Source organism: Onychomys torridus, chromosome 1 (assembly GCF_903995425.1).
Source record: "Onychomys torridus chromosome 1, mOncTor1.1, whole genome shotgun sequence".
Lineage (NCBI taxonomy): Eukaryota > Metazoa > Chordata > Mammalia > Rodentia > Cricetidae > Onychomys > Onychomys torridus.
In genome coordinates this window covers 96,649,211-96,674,701 of record NC_050443.1, presented here as the reverse complement: position 1 = coordinate 96,674,701, position 25,491 = coordinate 96,649,211, and the positions used below count along the sequence as shown (strand labels likewise).

Sequence of the window (25,491 nt, the reverse complement as noted above, 5' to 3'; positions counted from 1 at the left end):
GGTTGGTCCTCCTAGCCCGCTGTCCAGGTGTCTGGTGGACAGACAGTACTTTTCCCATCTTCTTGAAGGTCTGTGTCACAGGAACTCATCCACAGTATACACTACAGCACCAGCCACAGGTAGCTTTGGCCATGTGACCAAATGAAAGCTTCATTTCCTCAGTCACACCTCAGTTGCTTAATGATCCCAGATACAGAACTTTTATCTCTGTCTTAGGTTTCTATTTCTGAGGCCTGTGAGCAAAAGCAGCTTGGGGAGGAAAGGGTTTATTTTAGCTTACACTTCCAGGTAACAGTCCATCACTGAGGAAAGGAACCGAAGGCAGGAACCTGGAGGCAGGAACTGAAGCAGAAGCCATGGAGGAGTGCTGCTCACTGGCTTGCTCTTGTGGTTTGCTCAGCCTGCTTTCTTACACACCCAGGACCAGCATTACTTGCCTAGGGGTGGCTCCACCCACAATGAGCTGGGCTCTCCTACATCATTGATCAAGAAAGTGCCCCCACAGACTTGCCTACAGGCTAATCTGGTAGAAGTATCTTCTCAACTAAGATTCCCTCTTAGGATCCCTGAGGGCACCAGGCATCTGCATGGTGTATAGACACATGCAAACAAAACACTCAGGCACATAAATAAATCTACAAAGTAAAAGATTCCCTCTTCTTGTATATGTCTGGGTTTATGTTCAGTTATCAAAAAAACAACAACAACCAAAAAAAACCAATGACCAGTACATACACGTTCTTTGTTGGACGTGTGCTCAGCTTGGTCCACAGCCATGCTACCATGTAGAGACAGTGGAGCCACAGTGATCTCTAATAAACTCCAGTCAGAGCAGCATTGCTCTGCCACAAATCCTTCATGGTTTCCACTTTACCAAACAAAAGCAAATGTCTTCCATGATACTCAAGGCTCCGTGTGACCTGGCTTGTTCTCTACCCCCATGACCTACTGTGGACTTTGTTGACTCTCTCACCATACTGTTTCTCAAGTAGGCTGAGTTCCTCCTGCCTCAGGGCCTTTGCACTTGCTGTCTCCTTCTTTGATAGCCTTTCCTAGGATGGCTGCATAGCTGTTCCCCCCTTCCTCAGCCTTCCTCAAATGTCAGCTTCTTGTGGTGATGTCCTTGACTGCTCTGTTTAAAATTATACCTCATCCCCTAAGCCCTCCTTCCCTCCCACCCCCAACTTATTTTTCTCCATATAATCTCCAGCTGATATATGTTATTGTTTAATGTCTGTCTTTTCAAAATAGAATGTAAGTTTAAAAAAGGCAGGGGTATGGTGTGTTGTATTCAGGTGTGTGTTTCAGCCCTAAAGAACTGTTTGGCCGGTGGTGCTTTCTCATCAAATGTGCTCAAGTGGCTGAGTAGATGAGGGAGTGGATGTGTGCATGAGTGAGAGGCTGGTGGTCTCTAGTGGAGCGGCAGAGCCCAGGAAGCTTTTTTTTTTTTAAATTATTGAGTTTTTGTTTGTGTGTGGTAGGAGGTGCTCATGTGTCATAGCACATGTGTGGAAATCTGAGGACATTCTGCAGTGGTTGCCTCTCTTCTTCCTAGGTCCTAGGAATGAACTGAGGTCATCAGACCTGGTGACAAGTGCCATCCCTGTGGAGCTATCTCTGTGGCCCCTTTGGAGATATATATATTAGCATTTGATGGGTATCTTGTGGCAGCTTTTTAAGTCTCTGAATTCTAGAAACCTGTAGGTAAAAGCCTTTGGATTCTGTGTGTGTTTTTTCAGGCTTCTTACCTCCAGTTTGCTTCCAGGATAATAGTGACATCAAACCACAGGGAATGGACAAGTGTTCAGGAATCAGTGTCTCCCTAGTTGTGTTAATCGCAGATTGTTTAAGAACAGTGGATTGTGTTCCTAACAGACCAAAGTGTATTTCCATAAACAAGTCTATGGAAAGAACCTGAAGCAAGGACAGCAGGTAGAGTCAGTGTTTTCTGCCAGCTCCTCCCCCTCCCCCCCCTCAAAAGATCAGTGTAGAGCTGGGAATGATGGCTCACACCTGTAATCTGAGGCCTAGCCAGGCTGAGGCTAAAGGATCTTGAGTTTGAAACCAACCTTGGCTACAGAGAGAGTTGCCAAGTTAGCCTGGGATAGATAAATAAACACACTCTGAAAAAACAACAACCAATTTTATTTTCAGTTGTAAGAATTTATTATCCATGTAGAAAAGAATAAAGAAAATGCTTAATTTTTTTCCCCTTTGATTTTTGTACCCTGCTTTCTGGGTTGCTAACATGTACTTTGATCAAAAGTTTGGCAGGTAATTGAACACTGTGTCCTCAGTAGCATATTCATCCATTCCCAATTCATTCATTCGCTTATCAAATATCTATTAGACACTGCCATGTGCCAAGCCCTGTGCAGACCCTGGGGATTCAGTGGTGGAGAGACACAGGGTCCTTGAGAAAGAATGGAGACAGCACAGGTTAAGTGGCCTAGATTAAGGATGGGGATGACTATTGTTGAGTGGGCACTTAGGAGATGTGGAGGTTGAAGAAATGGGAGGAATCTTATCACAGAGGGAACGTCTTCATTCCTTCCAGAATCCTAACTTAGCTCTCAGCCAACAGAATGAGAGTTGCCCCACCCCCACCCCATTATCTGAGGTTTTGTTGTCTGGGGTTTTAGGAGCCTGTGGCCAACTATGGTCCAAAATATTAGCAATTCCTGAAATAGCTGATACATTTCGAGTAGAGTGATGAAATCACATTGCTTTTGCTTTGTCTGACACAAAACGCCACAGTGTATCTGTGCTGTAGACAACAACCACCCATATCTTTGTCCCCGTGGGAGTGTTTGCACTGAAGTCCCTCTTGCCTTACACACAAGCCATGTATGCCCAAGAGAAACTGAGTGCTTCCTGAGTTAATTAAGTCCCAGGTTGACTTCCTAAGAAAAAGAAGGCAAGAACACTGTGTGCCGAGCTTGCCATGATGACAGAATGTGTCCCCTCGCTAAGAAATCCATGATGGCTTTGCTGTCACACCTTAAAGCTGCAAAAGCTGGTCTGGCTCAGTGGCTCTGTGGTTAAGAGCAAGCACTGCTCTTACAGAGGCCCGGAGTTTAGTTCCCAACACCCACATCAGGCAGATCACAATGCCTGTAATTCCAGCCCTAGAGGATCTGGTGCCCTCTTCTGGCCTCCTGAGGCACCTGCATGCACGTGCGTGGCTCCTCCACCCATAATTAAAAATAAGAGCAACTGCAAAAGCTCAGGTCACTGTGTATGGTAGGGGCTTAGTTTGGATGGAAAAGACAGAGCACGCGTGCTTGCTTGCTTGCTTGCTTGCTTGCTTGCTTGCTTGCTTGTGTCTACTATAGAGAGGATGCCATGATAGTCTTTGTTTCGGGCATCCATTGGCATCTTGGACCATGTTCCATGTGGGAAGAGAGGACGCTATTGTAATTCGCAAAGTAACTGGCAGACTCTCCATGACCCACAAGGCCCCTTCTTACCCGGAGTTCCACAACCTGAGAGTAGGAAGAAAAGCCCTCGCTGAGCACAGCACCGTATTTGGCTGAAGCCGCTCTTGGCAGACATGCTGTGGGAACAGCAGGGCCCTTGGTGCCATTTAGATCATGCTTGGCCAGTCTCCTGGGAGAGTTCGTGGTTTTTACTAGGATTGAGTGTACTATAGAAACAGGTGCCAGGACCTAAGGATGCCGTCCACATGCACTTGCTTCTGTCTTGTCATTTGTCTGTCCGTCCATCTGTCCATCCATCGATCCATCCTTCAAGTGGAGAGTTTCCTAGGGGCAAGACACTGCTCGAGACTCAGAGACTCAACCTTGAGCTGAGCCTGGTGGTGCAGGCCTGTCATCCCAGCTGCTAAGGAGCCTGAAGCAGGATTGTGAGTTCGAGGCTGCGCTGGAGAACTTAGTGAGACTGTGTCACAGAACAAAGAGAGTTTAAGATGTGGCTGACAGTAGAGTCTCTGGAATGTGTGAGGTGCTGGGTTCATTCCAAGTTCTGAAAAAGAAAAAAGATAGCTCCCTGCCCTGACCCGTACCACCTGCCATCACCTCCCCCTCCCCCTTTGTTAACAGCCTGCCTGCTGCCTGCTGGTCCCAGTGGCTGAGAAACTCTAGGTATTTCTAGACAGTCACCCTGATGTTGGAAATATGCACATGGTGACTAAGCAGCCCCCACACTGACCACTGACCTAACTGGCCATGCTGATGGCAAGACCGAGTCAGAGGAACACTTGACAGTTACCCTCCCTAAGTATGAGCTGCCCTAGGCTCAGAGAGGTGCATGAGAGGCCTTTGTAAGACACCAGAGCCGAGACTGTCTTGACCTCAAGCCTTGGGCAAGTCGTTGCCTCGCTGAGCCTCGGTTTCCCTGTTAAAAAGCCAAAGCACTGAAGCCTTCTGTGTCTGCCTGTGCAGGTGAGTGTGAGAAGTCAGTCAGAGATCGAGTTTTGAAACCAGCACAGTCCTGTGTGAGAGCACAAAGAGGTAGAGCCTTGAGAATAAGGACACTACTGATGTGTTTTATTTACAGATGGGAGATTTCCCTGGAGTGACTGGGGAGAAAAGCATGTATACAGTATAATTGGGAGGGGAGGAGCATTCAACCATTACCTACTAAATCTGTGTGGCATTTTAGTGTTTACAGGGCCATTTCAAATCCACAGCTCGTTCATGGGGGAGGTGGGACTTGGGGGATCTGATAGTATGATAGTATGTCCACTTAACAGCAAGTGGACAAGCTCCTTTACCTCCCTGTGGAAGTAAATCCTTTCTTCTTTGAGTATGTGCCTGTGTGTGTGTGTGTGTGTGTGTGTGTGTGTGTGTGTGTGTGTGTGTGTGTGTGTGTGTGTGTGTATGTGTGTGTGTATGTGTATATGTGTGTGTATGTGTGTATGTATGTGTGTGTATGTATGTGTGTATGTGTGTGTGTGTGTATGTGTGTGTATGTGTGTGTGTGTGTATGTATGTGTATGTGTGTATGTATGTGTATGTGTATGTGTGTGTATGTATGTGTATGTGTGTGTGTGTGTGTGTGTATGTGTGTGTGTGTATGTGTGTGTATGTGTGTGTGTGTGTGTGTGTGTGTGTGTGTGTGTGTGCTGCAGCACTTGTGGAAGTCAGAGACAATCCTTCAGGAGTTGGTCTCTCCTACTGTGAGTTCTGGGGACCGAACTCAAATCCCCAGGCTTACACTGCAAGCTTTTTTACCTGCCGAGCGAGCCCCATGATGGTGAATTTTCATCCTCAACTTGACTCTCTACTCTAAATTCTATTGATTCTAAATCCAGTCAGGTTGCATCGGGGTCATGTTGTGTAATCCAGGCTGGCCCTCACACTTGCAGCAATCCTCCTGCCTTAGCTTTCTGATTGCTGGGCTTACATGTATATACCACTAGGCCTAGCTTCCAGTACATCTAACAGCCATGCCCAAAGTGAGTGCTCCCTGAGGCTCACAGTGTGACAGGTGTCAGTGGCTTATGGTGTTAGGCACCCTGTTCCTGAGATGAGCAGAATTGATGTCTTCCTGGGATGGCCTGGCTGGCGGGTAACAGCACAGCATCTAAAGCCAGCCCAGGCTGCAGTCCCCATCCTGCATTGGTCCCTGACCCCACAGTTGTTGAATATTCAATAGGCTCCATAGTCAAAGACCTTTGTTCTTGGTTAATAACAGTTCTTTGTTGCTTCCTAGCGGGAGGAGTGGCCTCAAGCCTGCACCCGCGCCCTGCTGCACGGTTCTCTACTGAACCTCCTAATTGCTGGAGGCAGCCCTGTCTGATGCAGAGTGGCTCACATCCTCAGGGTGTGTCAGGGTGAATGTGGCATGGCTTGCTCATGAGATTGGCAGAGCCCAGGCGCATGTCTCTGCATCATCTACAGTGAGATAACTGTTGCCTCGTGTCTGGGCATGCCTGTTGGGAGGGCAGAGGTTAGGGGATCTGCACATTCCAGAGAGACCTGGAATGCTGGTCCCTTGTCCTCCCCCAGCCCTCTCATACTTCTGGGTACGTCTAGGGTGGGGGACATTGAGAACCTCCGCCCTGGTGAGCACTTGTGATACTGTGACTATACCCACCGAACCCAGGCTCATCTTTGGGGTTACCCAGGTTTCCCCCCACAGTTTCACTGTGTAGCCCTGGGAGGTTTCAACTTCAGGACTCTCTGTCTTAGTCTGCTGAGGGTTAGGGTTCCAGCAGCCTACTCAGGGAGACCTGTTAAAGTGTGCTTCAGAACACAATCAGCTCTGGTCCAGAGTCCCCAGTGGCTTCTTTCTTGGTGACATCTGTGGGTCACATCAGCCTGTAAAGTCTCATTGGCTATAGCCCAGACACTCAGTCCTCTTAGTTTTCTCTTTTCCACACCCCACATGCCCATATGGATGTTCTCTGTGGCTGGGGACAAAGGCAGGGGGCTTGGTTCTTATCAGCAGATTCTAATGACTGGATTTCTTTTAAATTGCATGCATGAATGTGTATGTATGCATGTTGTGATGCATGTTGCAGGTAAGAGGACAGCTTGCAGGAGGTGATTCTTCTCTTGCATCATGTGGGTTCCAGAATTTGAACTCAGATTCTCAGTGTCAGCAGCAAGTGCGTTTACCCTCTGAGTTATCTTGCTGGCCCTGGCAGGTTTCTTACATGACTGGCACCTAAATGCCCAGACGTGGCTTCTGGACTCTTTTATGACTTGAGGCTGGCAGAGTGTTTGTTTGTTTGTTCGTTTTGTGCTCTTTGGTTAAAGCAAGTTACAGGTCAGGCTTAGGGAAGGGTCATAGAAGGGCTGGGATACTCCACCATCTACCAATCAAATGGACTTCCAGGTTCCTGTCCATCCATCCTTCTGCATCAGGAGTCTGCACACCTTTCCACGTGCACTGCTGCTCCAGACTCTCTGCACTTCCCGGGACCTTCTCTTCCCCACATAGCTCAAGTCTGTGCCCTCTTTTCACTGAGCTCAGCTAAGGGGAAGAACTGACCACACAGAAAGAACTTGACCAAAAACAGCGCTGCCACCCCAGGATAACCTCTGTCCTTAACCCTTCAGCATCAACCCATGTGCTTTTTGTGTTTTGTCTTCTTTGTACTTATTACTTCTTGGCATAAATTTATCACCAGCTCAGTGGCTGGTCCTCCCCTCACCCACCTCAGAATATAAGCTGCATAAGAGCAGGGCGTTTTCCTTGGTTACCATGATATCCTTGGCTCCCTAAAGGACACATGTAGGCCTATTTGTTGAATGACTGGGATAAAGAAACTGAAGTTCTGAGAAGTAACTTCCCCCAAACACACAGCAGAAAAGGGACCAGGTCAGGATTCGAACTTAAGCCATTTAGCACCCAACAGGAAAGACAGAAGTTAGGATGTCCATAGAGCCAATTGCTTAGGCGATCATGGCTCTTACACATTATCATCTCCTTCACTTATTGGAGATAGAGCACACATTGCTAGCTTCATTCAGCAAGTGGACCATGCATTTAACTAATGGCTACAGGAATCTTACCACCTACGTTTCATGCAGACACACCTATAGAGTGAGCCCGTGTGAAGATGATGTCACTGTCCTCTGCATTATCCTGGACAATGAAATGCAGCCAGGGCTGGGGAGATGACCTAGTGGATGAAGTGCTTGCCCCCTACATGTGAAGACCAGAGTTTGGATGTCCAGAACCCACTTAAATGCTGGTGCACAGTCCAGTAGTAATTCCAAGAGGCAGAGATATCCCATCTCTTGGAGCAAGATGGCCAGCTAGACTATCTGGATGGGTGAGCTCTGGGTTCAAGTGAGAGACCCTGCCTCAATATGTAGGGTAGAGAGTGATTGTGGGGGACACCCAGCTTTGTCTTCACTGACACGAACATACATGCATGCACACACATACACACCCACACACAGGAGAGCACTCCTACCCATGCAAACAGAACAAAGCAGAATGACCCAGGTTTGTAGTTTGTGTTGACACAGGTTTGTAATTCCCACTGCACAGCAGACCAAGGCAGGAAGATTCCAAATTCAAGGCCAGCCTGGGAAACTTATCAAAGCCCTTTCTAAATAAATGAAGGGCTGGCTAGGTAGCTCAGTGGTAGAAAACCTGCCTAGCATGTGTAAGGTCTTGGGTTCAATTCCCAGCATAGTAAAAAAGAAAAGAAAGTCTAGCTATTCTGTCACTGGCGAGGTGAATGACTGTCTCCAAGGCTTGTTCCTGGTCTCTGAGATTTGAAGGCTCCCAAGCTGTCTGGAGTGAATTTTGCTTTTCTTCTTTCACCCAGAGAACATGTCTCTGGGTTCTAGCTGCTTCTCTCCACCTGTGAACTTCCTTCAAGAGCTGCCAAGCTATCGGTCAGTAGCACGCCGGAGGACAAACATCCTCACCCGGGACAAGCAGAGTGGTACCCTGCTAAAGCCGACGGACTCCTACAGTTCCCAGCTGGATGGAGGAATCCCAGAGAACCTCAACAGCCAATCCATCCGCAAGTATGCGCTGAACATCTCTGAGAAGCGGAGGCTGAGGTTTGTTCAGTAGCCGCCTGGAAGTGGGCATGCTGTAGGCTGGGAGAGGGATGTATGTGGTGCGTGTGGTGTGTTTGTCAGTGTGGAACCGAGAGTTCATTCTGTAGTGAGCATTCCTAAGCTGTGGTGACACGTGACCTTCAAGAAGTCATTCGCCTCCTGTTTGAATAAACGGTCCCAGCTTTAGTTTACTTATAGCCAGACTCACATTCTCATCCTCCCTCTCTCTCTCTCTCTCTCTCTCTCTCTCTCTCTCTCTCTCTCTCTTTCTCTCTCTGTATCTGTCTCTCTCTCCCCCTCCTCATCTCTCTCTGTGTGTACATGTATATGTTATGTATGTGCAAGCACCCATGTAGGGGCCAGAAGTTGATATTTATTGTCATCCTCTGTCACTCCACCTCAGTTTAGGGGGTAACAGACTCTCTCACTGAACCTGGAGTTCAGCAGTTGGCTGTTTGGGCTGGCCAGCAAGTCCCTAAGACCCACCCAGTTCTGGGGTGACAGGCAGGTTCTAGGGATCCTAATCAGGTCCTCAGGCTTGCAGACCACACACTTTACCCATTGATCCATCACCCCAGGCCTCTTCTCCTTTTTTGTGTCAAGAAATCTCTATGTAACCTAGGTTAATCTTGAATTCACCTGTCTCCGCCTCCCAAAGTTAGGGTTACAGGCATGTATACTATATCCATCCATCAATCTCTCATCTATCCATTGTCATCATTATCTATCACCTGTTCATCCACTAATCTGTATCCCTTCATTTATCTATATCCATCTATCATCTATCCTTCTATATCTATATTTGTATATATTCTTCAATTTATCTATCTATATTCATTTATCCATTTGTCTATCCTATCTATCCATCCATTTATCAATATCTGTATCTATCAATTTGTGTGTCTAAACATACTCTGTGCTATGGGAAAGCAGTTTACCTTCTATGAATACAGCAGTACATATTAAATGTACATATTTTTGTGAACATTGTTCTATGGTTAGTGGTGGGTATTTATTAAGAATGGATTTGCCTGGTGATGGTGGCACACACCTTTAATCCCAGCATTCAGGAGGCTGGGCCAGGCAGATCTCTCTGAGTTTGAGGCCAGCCTGGTCTACAGAGCGAGATCCAGAAAAGGCACAAAAACTGCACAGAGAAACCCTGTCTCGAAAAACAGAACAAAACAAAACAAAAAAGAATGGATTAAATGCCAGCTACTGTGCTTAAGAAAGAGTGGAGAGCAAAGCAAACCCAGCCAGGCCAGAGCTGTGATGGAATCAGCAGTCTGTGCTCCTGGGACAGAGGACCACAGCAACAATGTTATATATTCTCATCCTTTAAAGAACTTGTGGCATCAGGCTGGGCATGGTGGCACAGACCTTTAATCCTAGCACTTGGGAATCAGAGGCAGGTGTATGAATCTCTGTTGAGTCCAAGGCTAGCCTGGTCTACATAGCAAGTGCCAGGCCAGACAGTGCTACATCGTGAGACCCTGTCTCAAAAACAAACAAAACAACCATTTGTAGCATATTGGGAGAGAGAGACATTAATTGGAGAGGATGTGTTATCAAAAGAAGGGGTATCCTGGAGGTGAAATAGGAGAATTTGATCAGCTGACAGGGTAGGGCAAGAGGTCAGGAATGGCATCATAGGATCATTATGCTGAGCATACAGTACACATTGTGATTGACAGCTTATAATTCAGTGGCACTGAGCCTATTGGCAATACTGTGCATCCATCACCGCCAGCTACTTCCAAAAATACTTTATCACTGCAGCTGGAAACTCTGTATCCATGAAAAAAAGCAATCTCCGTTCCCCCTCTTCAGCCCTGGCAGTCATGAACCTGCTGTCTCTAGATTTGTGTGTGCATGGAAAGTGACCTCCAAGTCTGGCTTTTTTCACTTTGGGTAACACTTTGAAGGTTCATTCACACTGGAGCCCTTTTTATGTCTGACTAATGATTTAAAGTTTTGACCAAGGGCTCCCATCGGGGTGTCATAGAAGGTTAGACCTGATGCTACCTTGTCCTTGTCACCCTCATGGCCCTTTTTTGATGCAGGGACATTCAGGAAACCCAGATGAAGTATTTATCAGAGTGGGACCAGTGGAAACGGTACAGCAGCAAGTCCTGGAAGAGGTTCCTAGAGAAAGCTCGCGAGATGACCACCCACCTGGAGCTGTGGCGCAAGGACATCCGCAGCATTGAAGGTAGAGCCCGTTTGGCGCGGCTCCCCTGCGGGTCAAGCTGCTTGTGTGTGGGGGGGGGGCGGGGGTGTTATGCTTACCAGCTTGCAGCTTCCCCTGCAGACAGCTGAGGTTGGTGTTGCTAGAGTTTTTCTGGTCCTGCCTGGCCCACAATCAGGACAAATCTCTCTTACCCACCAGTCCCACAGCCGCTCAGACCCAACCAAGTAAACACACAGAGACTTATATTGCTTACAAACTGTGTGGCCGTGGCAGGCTTCTTGTTATCTACTTCTTCTATCTTAAATTAACCCATTTCTATTAACCTATAAGTTGCCATGTGGCTTGTGGCTTACCGGTACCTTACATCTCACTTTTCATGGTGCCAGCTGGCAGCCTTTCTCTCTCTCTCTCTCTCTCTCTCTCTCTCTCCCTTCCTGTTCTCTCCATTCTCCTCTCTGTTAGTCCTGCCTATACTTCCTGCCTGGCTACTGGCCAGCCAGTGTTTTATTTATCAATCAATCATCCACAGCATGTTGGGGCTGAGTATTTTGGGATTTTGCCTTATCTGCTGTGGCCTCCCCTGCAGGCAACCTGGGTTTGCACCTGTCTGTTACAATGTTGAGGATTTCCTTCCAAGGATGAATGTTGTGTTAGTGACTGTCCTCGTTGCCGTCACACAGAAGCAAACTGAGGAAGGAAGGGTCTGTTGTGGCTCACAGTTTCAGAATACAGTCTGCCATGGCAGGGCAAGGCACGCTGGCAGGAGCTTGAGGAGGCTGGTCACGTGGCATCTGTAGTCAGGACACAGAAGCCACGAATGCTGGAGCTCAGCTCACTTTCCTCTTTTTATTCAGTCTAGACCATGGGATGGTGCTGCCCACATTCAGGGTGGGTCTTTCCACCTCAGTCGAACCTCTCTGTTCCCTGACAGACACGTCCCTGACAGACATGCCCAGAGGTGTCTCCTCAGTGAGTCTAGATCCAGTCAAGCTGACAGTCAAGATGGACTGTCTCAAGTATGAACTTGACCCACATTTAACCTTAATAGGACCTATCCCTTTGTCTTCTAGAAAGATCACAGCAGAGCCTGGGGCAGGGAGGGAGATGCCTCTTACCATTCTGTAGTTTCTATCATAAAAAAAAAAAAGATTTATAATCATGGCCTTAATAGCTGCTGACATAGAAGTTCCCAACACAGTCTGTAAAGAGCATGGCAGGGTGTTTGGGAAAAGTGACCATCTTCCTTATTACCTACCCTAAAAGTATAGTGCCTGGTGTGGTGGCCAGGACCTTAATCCAGATAGGGACAGGTGCATCTCTGAGTTTCAGGCCAGGGTTACATCTTGAAGCTCTGTCCCCAAACAAACAAGCAAACAAACAACAGATGGAGGAGTGTCCTCTGGTCTTCTGGGGAGGGAGGTGCTGGAGCAGAACTCAGCAGGAAAGAGAGGAACTGCACCTGCAAAGGCCCCAGTTCCGTTTCTAACACTGGGCAGCTCACACCGGCCTGTAACTCCAGCTCCAGGGAATCCAGAACCCTCTTCTAGCCTCCACAGGCATCTGAGTATCGCCCCCTGACACACACATATAATTAAAACATAATGTATATTTAAATATACCTCTGATAATTTATTCTTCATTGAAAATTGTTGTTTTATGTGGAGGCTGTAAACATGTAAATTTCTAAGAAGTCTTCCAGGCTCATCTAGAACTTCGCTGCACACTCATACCCTTTCTCCTGAAATGGAAGCATAGTGTGGTCTTGAGCAAACTACAAGCAAATCCTTACTGAGCATTGGCAATGAATCAAGTGTTGCCTTGGGTGTCTCACTCATGTTATCTCTATTAGTCCTTACAAGACTTCCCACCCTGTTGTTTCTCTCTGTGTAGACTAGGCTGGCCTTGAACTCTGATCTGCCTGTCTCTGCCTCTTAGTGCTAGTATTAAAAGTGGGTGTCACCATACCCAGCCTCACAAAACCCTTTCATGTGGATACTTCACCATTTTCCTGACACAGCGAAGTTAGGATGCTTGCCCCAGGGTGCTCAGCTAGGATGTAACACACAGGCCGTCAGGCTTCACAGGCCAAGGACATGAAATGTCCCCCAAAGACTCCTGTGTCTGAACACTCACTCTCCACCTGTGGGCCAGCCTCAAAGTGGGACCTAACTGGGGGAAATGGATCACTGGGGTGGGCCTTGAGGTTTCTTGTCTGGGTCCCCTTTCTCTCTTCTGCTTTCTGACTGTGGACACATGGTGATCAGTCCCCTCAACATGCCTGCTGCCATGCCTTCTACATCATGATGGAGTGTGTGCCCTCAAACTGTGAGCCCCCAGATACCTTCCTTCCTGAGTTGTCAGGTACCAGCCCACCATAACAAGAACAGTCAGGATGCTGTGCCCAGCTTCTCTGGTTTGGTGGAATACTCCTGGAGACTTCTGACTGCTGAGGCTTCTCCCTGGGCAACCGGATCTTTGCCTTTCTCTTCATTTGTTCTACTGGGATTTCTTGGCTGACTGGATGTCCCTGGGGCAGAACGAGAAGGTGTGCAACTCAAAGCCATTAACTCTGGTGACATCACTGAATCTTTGACAGAGCATGGTGTGGGCATCTTCCATCATCAGGGTCAGCCATGTCCACTTGACTCACAAGGAACAAAAGGCACCTTGCTCTACAGACAGTCCACAGGGACCCAGGTCTTCTCTGCTAGGAGACTGCTCTTCTGTTTGTTTCCATGTCTAAGTTCACCACATGAATGGAGACACTGCAATCATTCTGAGAGATGGAAAGAAGACACCATTAATCCTAGTCCTCATTCTTGGCAAGTGTGAGCTAGAGAGAGCTTTTGCCTTTTAAAATCTATGAAAAACGTACAGCAAGGATATTGGTGAAATTATTAAGGCCACTCCACATAGTTAAAAGGGAGGTTTATTTTGTGGGGTAGCTTACAAATGAAGGGATAGGTTGCAGGGTCTGGGAAAGGTATGGCGCAGTCTGGCGGTGTTCTCTGGAGAACTCTGCTGGGTCTACCTCCAGCATCCAGGGTCCTGGAACCAAGAGAGGCCTCTCCTTTTGATCTTGGGTCTTCAGCTTCCTCTCTCAGCCCCCCCTTGTGGGCGTGACCATTACCAAAGCCTCAATGGGGGTTGGAACTTCCAGGCCAAGGCTGGAATGGCTACCCACTACACAAGTATCCTATTAAATGACATGCTGGAAAGCCTGAGCTTGAGAATGAGGAAATGTGTTAGTTATCACAGAGTCTCTTCAGCATTACCCTGGAAGTCTTAGCTAACTGTACACTTCAGAAATGAGGCAGGAAGGGAAAAGAATCAGAAAGGGAAGAAATAAAATATCTTTGTCCAGATAATATATACACAGAAAATACAAAAGACAAGCTTTTAGAATCAACATGTAGATTTAACAAGGTTAGTTGCTGATTTGACAAGGTCTGTATAAAATTGGTTGTATTTCCCCCATCTTCAGGGGGTTACTGGAAACCTCCTAAGGGGTTTTTTCTGGGGAACCTAGGGCTTTGCACATGTTAGGTAAGTACTCTACCTCTGAGCTACAACTCCAGCCTTAAGTGTATTTCTTCATACTAGCACCATTTAGAAAAGTAAGGGTTTTTAAAGTTTTAAAAATTGTAATTATACATGTGTGCATCTGTGTGTGTGGTGGGTGTGTGTGTGTGTGTGTTTTGATTATACATGTGTGCATCTGTGTGGGGTGTGTGTGTAGGTGCAGGCACCCGAGGAGAAAGTTGGAGAGCCTGGAGCTAGAGTAACAGGTGCTTGTAAACTACCTAATGTGGGTGCTGAGACCCACGCTTGAGTTCTTTGCAGAACAGAATACATTCCTAACCGCTGAGCCATCTCTCCAGCTCTACAAAATCAAGTTTTTGAGTATGATTTGTAATCACACTTAAAAAGTCAAATCCCTAGAAGTTTATCTAAGGAGAAATAAATAATGCTCAAGCATAGAAAACTAAAAATTTTATGGGCCAGGTGTGGTGTGTCACACCTTTAAATCCCAGCATGCAGGAGGCAGAGGCAGGTGGATCTCTGAGTTGCAGGCCAGCTTGGTATATATAAGAGAGTTCAAAGCCAGCCAGGACTAGTGAGACCCTGTCTCAAAGGAAAAAAGAAGAAGGAGAAGGAGAAGGAGAAAAGGAGAAGGAGAAGGAGAAGGGAGAGGGAGAGGGAGAAGGGAGAAGGGAGAAGGGAGAAGGGGAAGGAGAATGGGAGGGAAAAGGAAACTGGATCTAAAAATCTTACCAAGAGACACCAAAGGAGATCCATGTTCATGGATCAGAAGATTCAGTATTAAAAAGATGAGATGTCACATCTCAAATTCATCAACGTATTTCATGTAATTCAGTCAGAGTCTCATCTGTGTGTGTCTGTGTGTGAAAACAAATGCACTGATTCTAAACATTGTATGTTAGAACTGCTGACTACCAAGGGTACCCAGGATAAGCTCAGGGAAGCAGGAAGCTGGAGATATGTAGCACCAGAGATCACCCCTTTGCCTGGTCTGCAACAGCTAAGTCTTCTATAGGTGTAAATATAGGTGTGTGGACCACAGACAGGGTAGGATGCAGAACATATGTTACAGATGTAGATAATTGACACCCAGAACAGTGCTGAGGCAGCTGGATAGTCATGTGACTAAAGGGACCTGTGAAGTCCTTCCTCACTTCTGACTGCTCTTAGAGGACATGTTCAGAAGCAGCTGTGGATCTACAGATGAAAACCCTCTAGGAATCTGGGCTTCAGGTAAAGAATTGAGCATGAGATGCCATGGTTGAAGCCCGATGACCCAAGGGGATCCCTGGGACCCACATAGTGGAAGGAGAGAACGGACTTCTGAAAGTTGTCTTCTGACCTCCATACCAGTGTTCCCCCGCCACACACACACACACAAGTGATAAAAAATCCATCAAAGGAATATGATTTGGATTGGGGATTTAGCTCAGTGGTAGAGCACTTGCCTAGCAAGCGCAAGGCCTTGGGTTTGATCTTCAGCTAAAAAAAAAAAAAAAAAAGGAATATGATTCTTCCTTTCTTTCCCCCAGCAGGGATCCTTTTTCCTCAGCCTTCTCTTGGTGATGGAGTCCACCATGTGCAGCAGGTCACTGATAGCCACATTGCTTCTTTTCCAGGGAAGTTTGGTACAGGTATCCAGTCTTACTTCTCTTTCCTACGCTTCCTGGTGGTGCTGAACCTGGTGATATTCCTGATCATCTTCATGCTGGTTTTGCTCCCAATCTTACTCACCAAGTACAAGATTACCAACAGCACTTTTGTGTTCATTCCATTCAAAGACATGGGTGAGTCAAAGGGCTGGCTATCCGGACTGCAGGGCTTCCTCTCCTGGGCAACTGTGTTGGTTGGGATGGGTTAGGTTATGCTGCAGAAACAAATGATCCCATTATCCTCAGTGCCAGTAACTGCAAACATTTACTTCTCACTTGTAGTCCAGATCCATCATGGACTGGGAATCTTCATTCAGGAGCCCAAACTGCTGGGGCAGCCATGATTGTCACTGTGACCCAGGGGAAGAGAGCCATGGCAAATGTGTGCTGATTCCTGACACTTCTGTTTGGAGATGACACACAAACACATTTCTTCCACATATCATTGGCCAAATCAAGACACCCAGCCCGTTCTGAGTTCATGAGGGTGTGTGGGGAGAGCTATGCAGGGTGGGTAAGTGGGATATTTAGCAATCTAAAAGAATCAACCCCTCACCCAAGGTGACTTCGTTTCAAGATTGTTATCTATGATAAGAATGTCCTTGAAGCTAATAGCAATTCCACAGTGATCTTGTGCCAGACACTCTGGTATGTGCTGGACTGGGATTTTGTATTCTCAACAAAACAGATCTTCCAGGATCCTATTAGCCCAGATGGGGAGGGTTTCCTCTATTTCATAGACACTCACTAAAAACATCTGATCCCAGGCTCAGTGGTGGAGCCAGCTTGGTCCCAGGTCTTCTGAAGGTCTTCCAAAGCCCTCATACCCTTCTGTCACACAACTCCTTACCCAGAAGAAGCCTGGATCATTGCTTCAGAGGCCCTGTGCATTCCTTCAAATAACCTGGCACTTCAGACTTAGTGTGAGAAGGCTGCTTTCCGCCTCCTGTGCACTCCTGTTTCCTCACGTATTCACTGTTTTGGAGACATATTTCCTGCTGCTGTGTGAAAATCAACATTAGGTTTCCAGGCCAGCTGTGCCTGTCAGCTAACCTTGCTGAGCCTCAGTTTCTTTCTCTGTTGAGCTGGGGCAATCATTTAAATAGAGATGATTATTCCTCCCTGAAAACAACACTGTGTTGTTGAATACTTGGCTCAGTTAAAGAATCATAACTATCAAGGCTGTAGAGATTAGGTTTGGTTTCCAGTGCCACAGTGGCCACTCATAACTGCCTGTAACTCCAGATGTGGGGGATGTGATTCCCTGTTCTGCTCTCTGTGGGCACTTGCAGACACGTACCCTCTCATACACATAATTTAAAATAAAATAAATATTAAAAGCACACAATGATATTAAACACTAACTGCACTGGGTGGTGCATATCTTCTAATCCTACTGCTTAGGATGCTGAAGCTTAGGATGCTGAAGTGGGAAGATGCTGAGTTTGGTGACAGTCTAAGCTATATAGTGAAACCTTGTCTCCAGAAGGTGAAACAAAGGGCTGGAGAGATCGGAGCATATACTGCTTTTGCAGAGGATCCAGGGTCCGTTCATAGCAGCCACATCAGCGTAGCAGCCACAGTCACCTGGAGCTTCTGCTTCCTGGGATCTGATGCCCTCTCCTGCCCTCTGTGGGCACCTGCATGAACATGTTGCGCGCGCGCACACACACACACACACACACACACACACACACACACACACACACACAGACATATAAACACACAAATAAATAAAAGCAAAATGAAACAATAAAAGAGCCACTGAACAAACAAAAATTGATATAACCCCAAATTGTTTAGTAAAGGCACGTACTAAAGCAAAGGAGCAGTAAAAGAGATGCTAAACATAGACGTAAGAGGAAAGGGGTTGTGTCAGACCCATTGGGACTTGAACCACAGGACGTGACAGATGCAGCATGTACAAACTCACAGGTGTATCTGAATATGGAGCCAACAGCTTACGTTCGCAAACCGCAGTAGATGAGTTACCGGCAGAGTGAAGCTGTTGCTAACGTGCGTCCTTGTTTTTGTTCCTTGCAGATATTCAGTGCACAGTCTATCCAGTCAGTAGCTCTGGGCTCATTTACTTTTATAGTTACATCATAGACTTGCTGTCTGGCACAGTAAGTACTCACCTCTATCCTTTGTGGACCCTCCTTATACTGACAGTCAAGTGAGTTAGACATCAGTGTCCTGAATGGGACTCTGTGGTGTGTGCCCGGGATCTTACAGGTGAAGATGGGAGGATTGCCAGGCCAGCCTAGGCTACCTAGTGAGACCTTGTCTCAAAACAACCATGAAATCCAAAGGAGAGTGTTCCTTTTCAAAGACCAGTGAGAGCCAAATGCCAGTGTTGGCAGTGAATGGCAGAAACGGTTTGCAGTGAGCTCATCGGCCATCCCTGTGCACTCCTACTGACCTCCTTCTAGAGCAAGTGAGTGCTCAGGAAGTACTCTCTGCTGCTTCCAGCCAGAGGCCTTTTCCTGCTCTCTGCCACCTTTGGTTGGCTTGAATTACAAGGCTGGGCCGTTAGCATCTCTGATCTGAAAATCCAAAGCTGTATTGGGGGTGTTTGGGATTGTCTAATGGACACCCAGCTGGTGAAGTTTGTGGGAATATTCCAGATTCTGAAAAGGTCAGAGGTGTCAGGCCCTTCTGGTTCCAAGCATTTCAGGCAGGAGATATTTAGCCTACAGATGAAGCTCTCTTTCAGGAACTTGCTAGTATTAAAATGCCACATCACAGAACTTGTGGCTTTTCTGAATAGGTAGGCAAAAAGCCTGGGATTTGTTCATTGCATTTAGTACTGTGTGGGAGGGGTCTGTGGGGGGTGCGTTTACATCTCCAAAGTCATGTTTTCTACAAAACAACTTGGGGGTTGTTGGGTACACAATCAAATGCCAGGTATATAAATAAGAAAACAGCAGTTCTGCAAATGAGAACAACTCAGTATCTTGCTTGAAGTCATTGTTACTGAGAGCAAAACTCGACTTATCATGGTGGAGCACAGGGAGGCAGAGGCAGGTGGATCTCTGTGAGTTCTAGGCCAGCCTGGTTTACAGTCAGGGGTACATGGTGATACCCTGTCTCAAAAAACAAAACAAAACAAAAAATTCCTGGAACCAAGCCTCAGAGCTACTGTCATCTCTGATCCTCCTCCTCCTCCTCCTCTTTCCCCCCACTTCTCCTCCTTCTCCTCTTCTCTTTGGTTTTTCAAGACAGGAACCCACTAAATAGCGCCACAGGCAACATGTGTTAGTGTGTTTTAAAGGACAGTGAGTGGCATAGATTGTAGACGTGCAGCACAGGTAGCATGCTTCAGCAGCCCTGTGTAGAGGAACTTTCTGCAGGGTTCTGGAGAGTCACTTGGGTCTGTTATGCACAGTGAGAGAGCGGCAGCTCTTGAGCTCTTGCAATGTGGCGTCTGTGACTGAGGAATGGGTTTCATTTCATTCCATTGTAGCCACTTCCCACTGAAATAGGGCCAAAGGTGAGGCCACAGGCTTGACTTCTGAAACAGGCTCCTTCTGAGGTCAAGGAACTTATTTTCTGGGCAGTGTGGCCCTCTGGCCTGATGATGTCCCTTTATTGTGAGGGAAAGGTTGGTGAGAACTGAGATCCACCTGGGGCCATGTGGAAAGGGATCCGAAGAGCTGGACAGATTTTAATGATGAGTGTGTCCAACCTTTGAGACAGTGGGAGACAGTGGGTCTTCTCTTCTACATTTGCATCTATTTAAACATCTCTGACTCAGATAAGTGTGAGAATACATGGTTGTCGTGAAAAAAGTAGGACTTAGTTTATTAGCTGTTTATTTTTAAACAGTCTTGCTGTTTGGCTCAGGCTAACCTGAAACTTGTCGCCATTTCTGTATGTTCGCCTCTAATGCTTGGATCCCTGATCCATTTTAAGCTGATGGTATAAGGTGATTTGTCTCTTTGGGTGTCTCAGTATCATGTGTTCAGAAGACATGTTTTTCCCTACACAAACTCGTTGGCTGGAGATGAAGGGGTGCTCCAGTTCTGTTTTCTGCTGTGTGTCTGGTTTTGTTGTTGATTTTGTCGGTTTGCTTTGTTTTGTGTAGACCAGGCTGTCCCTGAGTTCACAGAGATCCACCTGCCTCTGCTTCCCAAGTGCTGGCATTAAAGGCAACTTCTGTGCCAGTTTTTGTGCCTGCACCAGACGCTCTTGATTTTGCATTGCGGTAAGACCTGGAGGCAAGACAGTGGTCTTCCAAGGTTACTCTTCTTTTCCAAGGTAGGCTTGGCTGCTGACTCCCATGCAGTTGCATCTAAACTGTGAGACCAGCTTGTCGACTTCTGAATGAAGCCAGCTGGGGTCTGAGTGGGTTTGTGCTGGTTCTGTAGACCCATTTGTAGAGTATTGATATGGAAATGCTGGACTAAAACATGATCCAAAATAAATGGATGCCTTTCTGTTTACTTATTTATTTTATTTTATTTTGGTTTTTCGAGACAGGGTTTCTCTGTGTAGCTTTGTGCCTTTCCTAGAACTAGCTCTGTAGACCAGTCTGGCCTCAAACTCACAGAGATCCGCCTGCCTCTGCCTCCCGAGTGCTGGGATTAAAGGTATGTGCCACCAACGCCCGGCTTTGGTATTTTTGGTTTTTCGAGACAGGGTTTCTCTATGTAACAGCTCTGGCTGTCCTGGAACTCGTTCTGTATACCAGGCTGGCTTTCAACTCACAGAGATCAGCCTGCTTTTGCCTTCCAGGTGCATGGACTATAGGCGTGACCACCACCACCCGGATGGGTGGATATATATATGGAGGTATATATGAGAGAGGGGCTCTTTTTTGTTTTGTTTTGTTTTGTTTTGTCGAGATATGTCCCTTATAGCCCAGGCTGGCATCAAAATAGTTATGTATCTCAAAAAGAATGACTTCAAACTTCTGATCCATCTGCTTTTACCTCCAGAGTGCCAAGATTACAGGTGTGTATCCTCATCCCTATTTTAAGCTGGGATCAAATCCATAACCTTGTGCTATACTAGGCCAGCGCTCTACCTACTGAGCTACATCCCCAGCCCATTTTTATTTCAACTGTGGTTCATGGTTTTCAGAATATCCTATTTATGCTTGTGTTAAACTTATTCTTAAGTGTTCTTTTTGATACTATGGCCCAGAAAATTTTCTCACATAAGAAATATTTAATTTTTTATGTGTATATGTGTGTGTAGGGAGGGAGTATGTGGACATGAGGCCAGAAGAGGGCATCAGGTCTCCTGGAACTGGAGTTACAGGAGGTTGTGAGTACCCTGCTGTGGGTGCTGGAAGCCAACTTGGGTCCTCTGTAAGAGCAGTACATGCACTGAGGAGGCTTCTTACCAGTGAATTTTGATACTCAGGTTTTAGCAGTACCTTGTTCCCCTAATACCAACCCAGCATCCCATATACCTTGGGTTTGGCTCTGGTGTGGAGAGATTCCATGATGAACAAGGGCACTTGAGCGTGGTTTCCTCGAGGCAGGGATGCCTCCTTTGGTTGCCTGCCTGAGCTGACCCACCTGACCCCATGTTCTTGCTTTGTTCAGGGTTTCTTGGAGGAGACCAGCCTGTTTTATGGCCACTACACCATTGATGGAGTGAAATTTCAGAACTTCACGTATGATCTGCCCCTGGCTTACTTAGTAAGCACGATTGCCTACCTGGCCCTGAGTCTCCTCTGGATAGTGAAAAGGTAAGTGTTTCTTCCTTCTTCTCTTTGATTGCCGTTTGTGTCAGCATGGCTCTTACTGCCGTGACCAAATACCTGGGAGAGACAGTTGGAGGGAGGAAAGATTCATCGGGGCTCATGATTGCAGGGAATTCAGCCCCGCGCAGTGGGAAGGCAGTAGGAGATGGCAAGAAGCTTGTTCATATGGTGGTGGATCAGAAAGCAGAGAGCGCTCTAACCAGGAGTCTAGCCCTATGACCTCCCTCTGCAAGCCTGTCCCTATGGTTAGAGTTTTTCTGCCTGGCCCACAGTCAGGACAAATCTCTCACCCGCCAGGCCCATAGAACCAACCAAGTAAACACACAGCAACTTTCATTGTTTACAAACTATATGGCTGTGGCAGGCTTCTTGTTATCTACTTCTATCTTAAATTAACCCATTTCTATTAATCTATACTTTGCCACGTGGCTTGTGGCTTACAGGTGTCTTTACATGTTGCTTGTCATGGTGGCCCCTGGCGGTGTCTCCTCCCCCAGCCTTCCACCTCCCAGAATTCTCTTCTCTCTTGTCCTGCCTATATTTCCTGCCTGGCCACTTGCCAGACAACATTTTATTTATACAGAGTGATATCCAAAGTATGTCCCTCCTCCTAAAGGTTCCTCAACCTCCCTACATTTTCCCACCCCCATAAGTCTATGGGGCACCTCATTCTTGATGGCTGGAGCCTACTATTCTGTGAATACCGGAAGTCAGGGCCTGAAAGATGAACAGAGCTCACAGATGGGCTTCAGAGGAAGGGGTTGAGTGTGTTGCAGCCAAGACTCGGAGTAGAAGTTAGGAGCTGGCAGCTGGGGCAGCAGCCTGCAGTTCAGTGTGTGCTAAGTACCTCTTCCAGATCCTTCTTCCTCACAGGCTTCATTCTGGGTCTCCATTGGCTTGCAAGTGGCAGAAAACCAACCCTGGTTAATTGGACCATTGGGGAATTGAGTGCACAGAGAGCCAAGGAAGGGGAGAGACTGTTCTGAGAAGGACACAGCCTTGGTTTAGGAATGATATTAAAATCAAGAGCCTCCTCAGCTCTGAGTGTCTGTGTGGCAGCAGCTCCCTGCAGTGGTGGGAAATAGCACATCAGTTTCTACCAGCTGCTGCTCCTCCGGTCACAGGCACAGAAATTCTATGACGGTGTTGTTGGCTCCGTCCACACAGATACCTAATCCTGACCCTTTCACTGTGGTCAGGGCCAGGGGACTGTGTTGAGCTGCTGTTGGTGTGTGTCTGTCCCCTGGTTAGAGGTCATGTAGTTTGGATGTGAAATTCTCTCTGAAGGCTCAGGTGTTGAAGGCTTGGTTCCTGGATGGTGAGCTTTAGAGGTGAATGCATCATGAGCATGCTAACCTCATAAATGGGGTAATCCACCAGTGAGTTCACAGCTGAGTGGGCTGTTAGGAGCCGGGCCTGGTTGGAGGAAGCAGGCAACACATTTTGTCAGCCTCCTTTTCCTTTCCCTTACTCTGCTTCCTGGATACCATGAGGTATTTCCCTCTCCCCCTTTCTGCTTCTTCTACCATGCTCAGCTGCCATAATGCCCTCCCCATCACCTCAGGCCCAGCAGTGGATCCAGCCAACCATGGATAGAAGTTTTTGGAACAGTGAAGCAAATAAACCTTTCCAGCCTTAAGCTGTCAATCTCAGGTATTTGCCACAGTGTGACAAGTCTGTCTGACAGGTCATAAGACACCAAGGCCTTTCCCTGGTGGTTTGCTGAGTGAGCAACTCCCAAGAAAGGAGAGAGATTCCAAATACTGTCGACAGCTGTCTCTCTAAGCACTAGCCCGAACACAATAGAAGTTGTATCTGTGAACACCATGGGAGACTTTCGAATTGAAACTTTGGGCCATGCATCACGCATGCTAGTGCATGCCTGTGATCTCAACTACTCAAGAGGCTGAGGCAGGAGGTTCACCCGTTTGAGGGCAGCCTGGACACCTCAACAAATGTTTCAAAATAAAAATATTATAAGGGGAGGGGAGCCAGGAGTCTAGCTCAGAGATTGACCTGGCCTGGGAGAGACTTTGGGTTCAGTTTTTGGCATTGCAACAAATAATACATAAGGTGAAATAAATAAATAAGACATATTATTTTGAAAAAGGAGTTACCGAGTGGAGGGCTGAAGAGATGGCTCAGTGATTATGTACACTGGCTGCTCTTCCAGAGGACTGGGGTTGGTTTGATTCCCAGAACCCATGTGGTGGCTTACAACCATGTATAACTCTAATTCTAGGTGATGTACTACCCTGTACTGGCCTCCACAGGTAACAGGTGCATGCACATGTGGTACACAAGCCAGGCATGCAGGCAAAACACCCATACACATAAAGTAATTCTGTCTTTAAAGAAGAAGTTATTGAGTGGATAAAAGACAATGATTTCCATCATTGAGGTACCTGCTCAGCTGCCACATAGATTTAGAATAAACTTGGCTGTGTCGCAATGGGCCAGCAACGCCACCATGCCCAACTTCATAGATCTTAAATGAGACCAATTCACAGGCCGATGTTTTACTGCTGTTCTCAGAATGATGCTTGTGTTTTTGGGTCAGGTCGGTGGAAGGGTTCAAAATCAACCTGATCCGGAGTGAGGAGCACTTCCAGAGTTACTGTAACAAGATCTTCGCTGGGTGGGACTTCTGCATCACCAACCGCAGCATGGCTGAGCTGAAGCACAGCAGCTTGCGGTATGAGCTCCGGGTGAGTGCTGCTGGGTTGCCCTGGAGAGGAGCCTCACTGCCTGGCCAGCCCTGGAGAGGAGCCTCACTGCCAGGCCAGGTCTGGGGAGGAGCCTCACTGCCAGGCTAGGTCTGGGGAGGCTCTTTGCAGATTACATGGTATCTCAGGGCCCATTCTGTCTCAAAAAGCTTCCCCTTGGCTGGTTTTAGGAGCAAACAGCTTATTGAATTGATCACCTTTTTTTTTTTTTTTTCAAGACAGGGTTTTTCTGTGTAGTTTTGCCGCTTTCCTGAAATTTACTTTGTAGCCCAGGCTGGCCTTGAACTCACAGAGATCCGCCTGCCTCTGCCTCCCGAGTGCTGGGATTAAAGGCATGCACCACCACTGCCCGGTGGGTTGATCAACTTTAACCCAAGCATGGGTGCTAATAAATTGGGACTGGGATGGGAGGTAGGACACAGGGCAGATGGTGCCTTACCTCCATCCCCTACTTTCTTATTAATATCCCACCTGGCCATAGCGTCATAAACATTGTTTGCACTAGAAACATGAAGGGAGGGCTGGAGAGATGGCTCAGAGGTTAAGAGCACTGACTGTTCTTCCAGAGGTCCTGAGTTCAGTTCCCAGCAACCACATGGTGGCTCACAACCATCTGTAATGAGATCTGGCGCCCTCTTCTGTATACATAATAAATAAATAAATCTTTAAAAACAAACAAACAAACAAGAAACATGAAGGGAATGGTGTGATGATAGAATGAATTAGAGAGAAGTTGAAAGATGACAGGAACTTCCACATTTAATAAAGAGAAATGAATAGCATGTTGGTCAAACCCATCAGAAAAAGTTTGGGGGTAGGACTCTAAAGTTCAAGGAAGGTGGGTGGGGTTGACTCTATTTGCTGTTCTTTAAACTAACTATGAACAGATCAAATTCTCCTATTAGAAGCTGAGACTCCCAGGCTGGATTAAAAACAAACAACCATAGCAAGACATACTCATAATCTTAGCTACTTGAAAGGTGGAGGCAGATTAATAAACTAAATTAAAATGATATATCCCATTTAGAGAAATACTGCACCATCTGCTTGTGTGCGCATGCACACACACACACACACACACACACACACACAGAGAGAGAGAGAGAGAGAGAGAGAGAGAGAGAGAGCATCATAAATGCTGATTCAGCTTATTTATTACAAAGCCAGATGC

General features: G+C 46.9%; 1 protein-coding gene across 2 annotated transcripts in view; it reads left to right on the top strand.

The window, feature by feature from the left end:
- Nucleotides 1–25,491, top strand: part of Tmc7 (transmembrane channel like 7) — a 52,839-nt gene that overhangs the window by 10,624 nt on the left and 16,724 nt on the right. For both annotated transcript variants that reach the window (XM_036168611.1, XM_036168620.1), the window contains exons 2-7: nt 8,252–8,492; nt 10,556–10,704; nt 15,846–16,013; nt 17,922–18,004; nt 21,434–21,579; nt 24,155–24,302. In XM_036168611.1, coding sequence (XP_036024504.1) covers nt 8,252–8,492; nt 10,556–10,704; nt 15,846–16,013; nt 17,922–18,004; nt 21,434–21,579; nt 24,155–24,302 — 935 coding nt within the window. The remainder of the gene's footprint in view (nt 1–8,251; nt 8,493–10,555; nt 10,705–15,845; nt 16,014–17,921; nt 18,005–21,433; nt 21,580–24,154; nt 24,303–25,491) is intronic.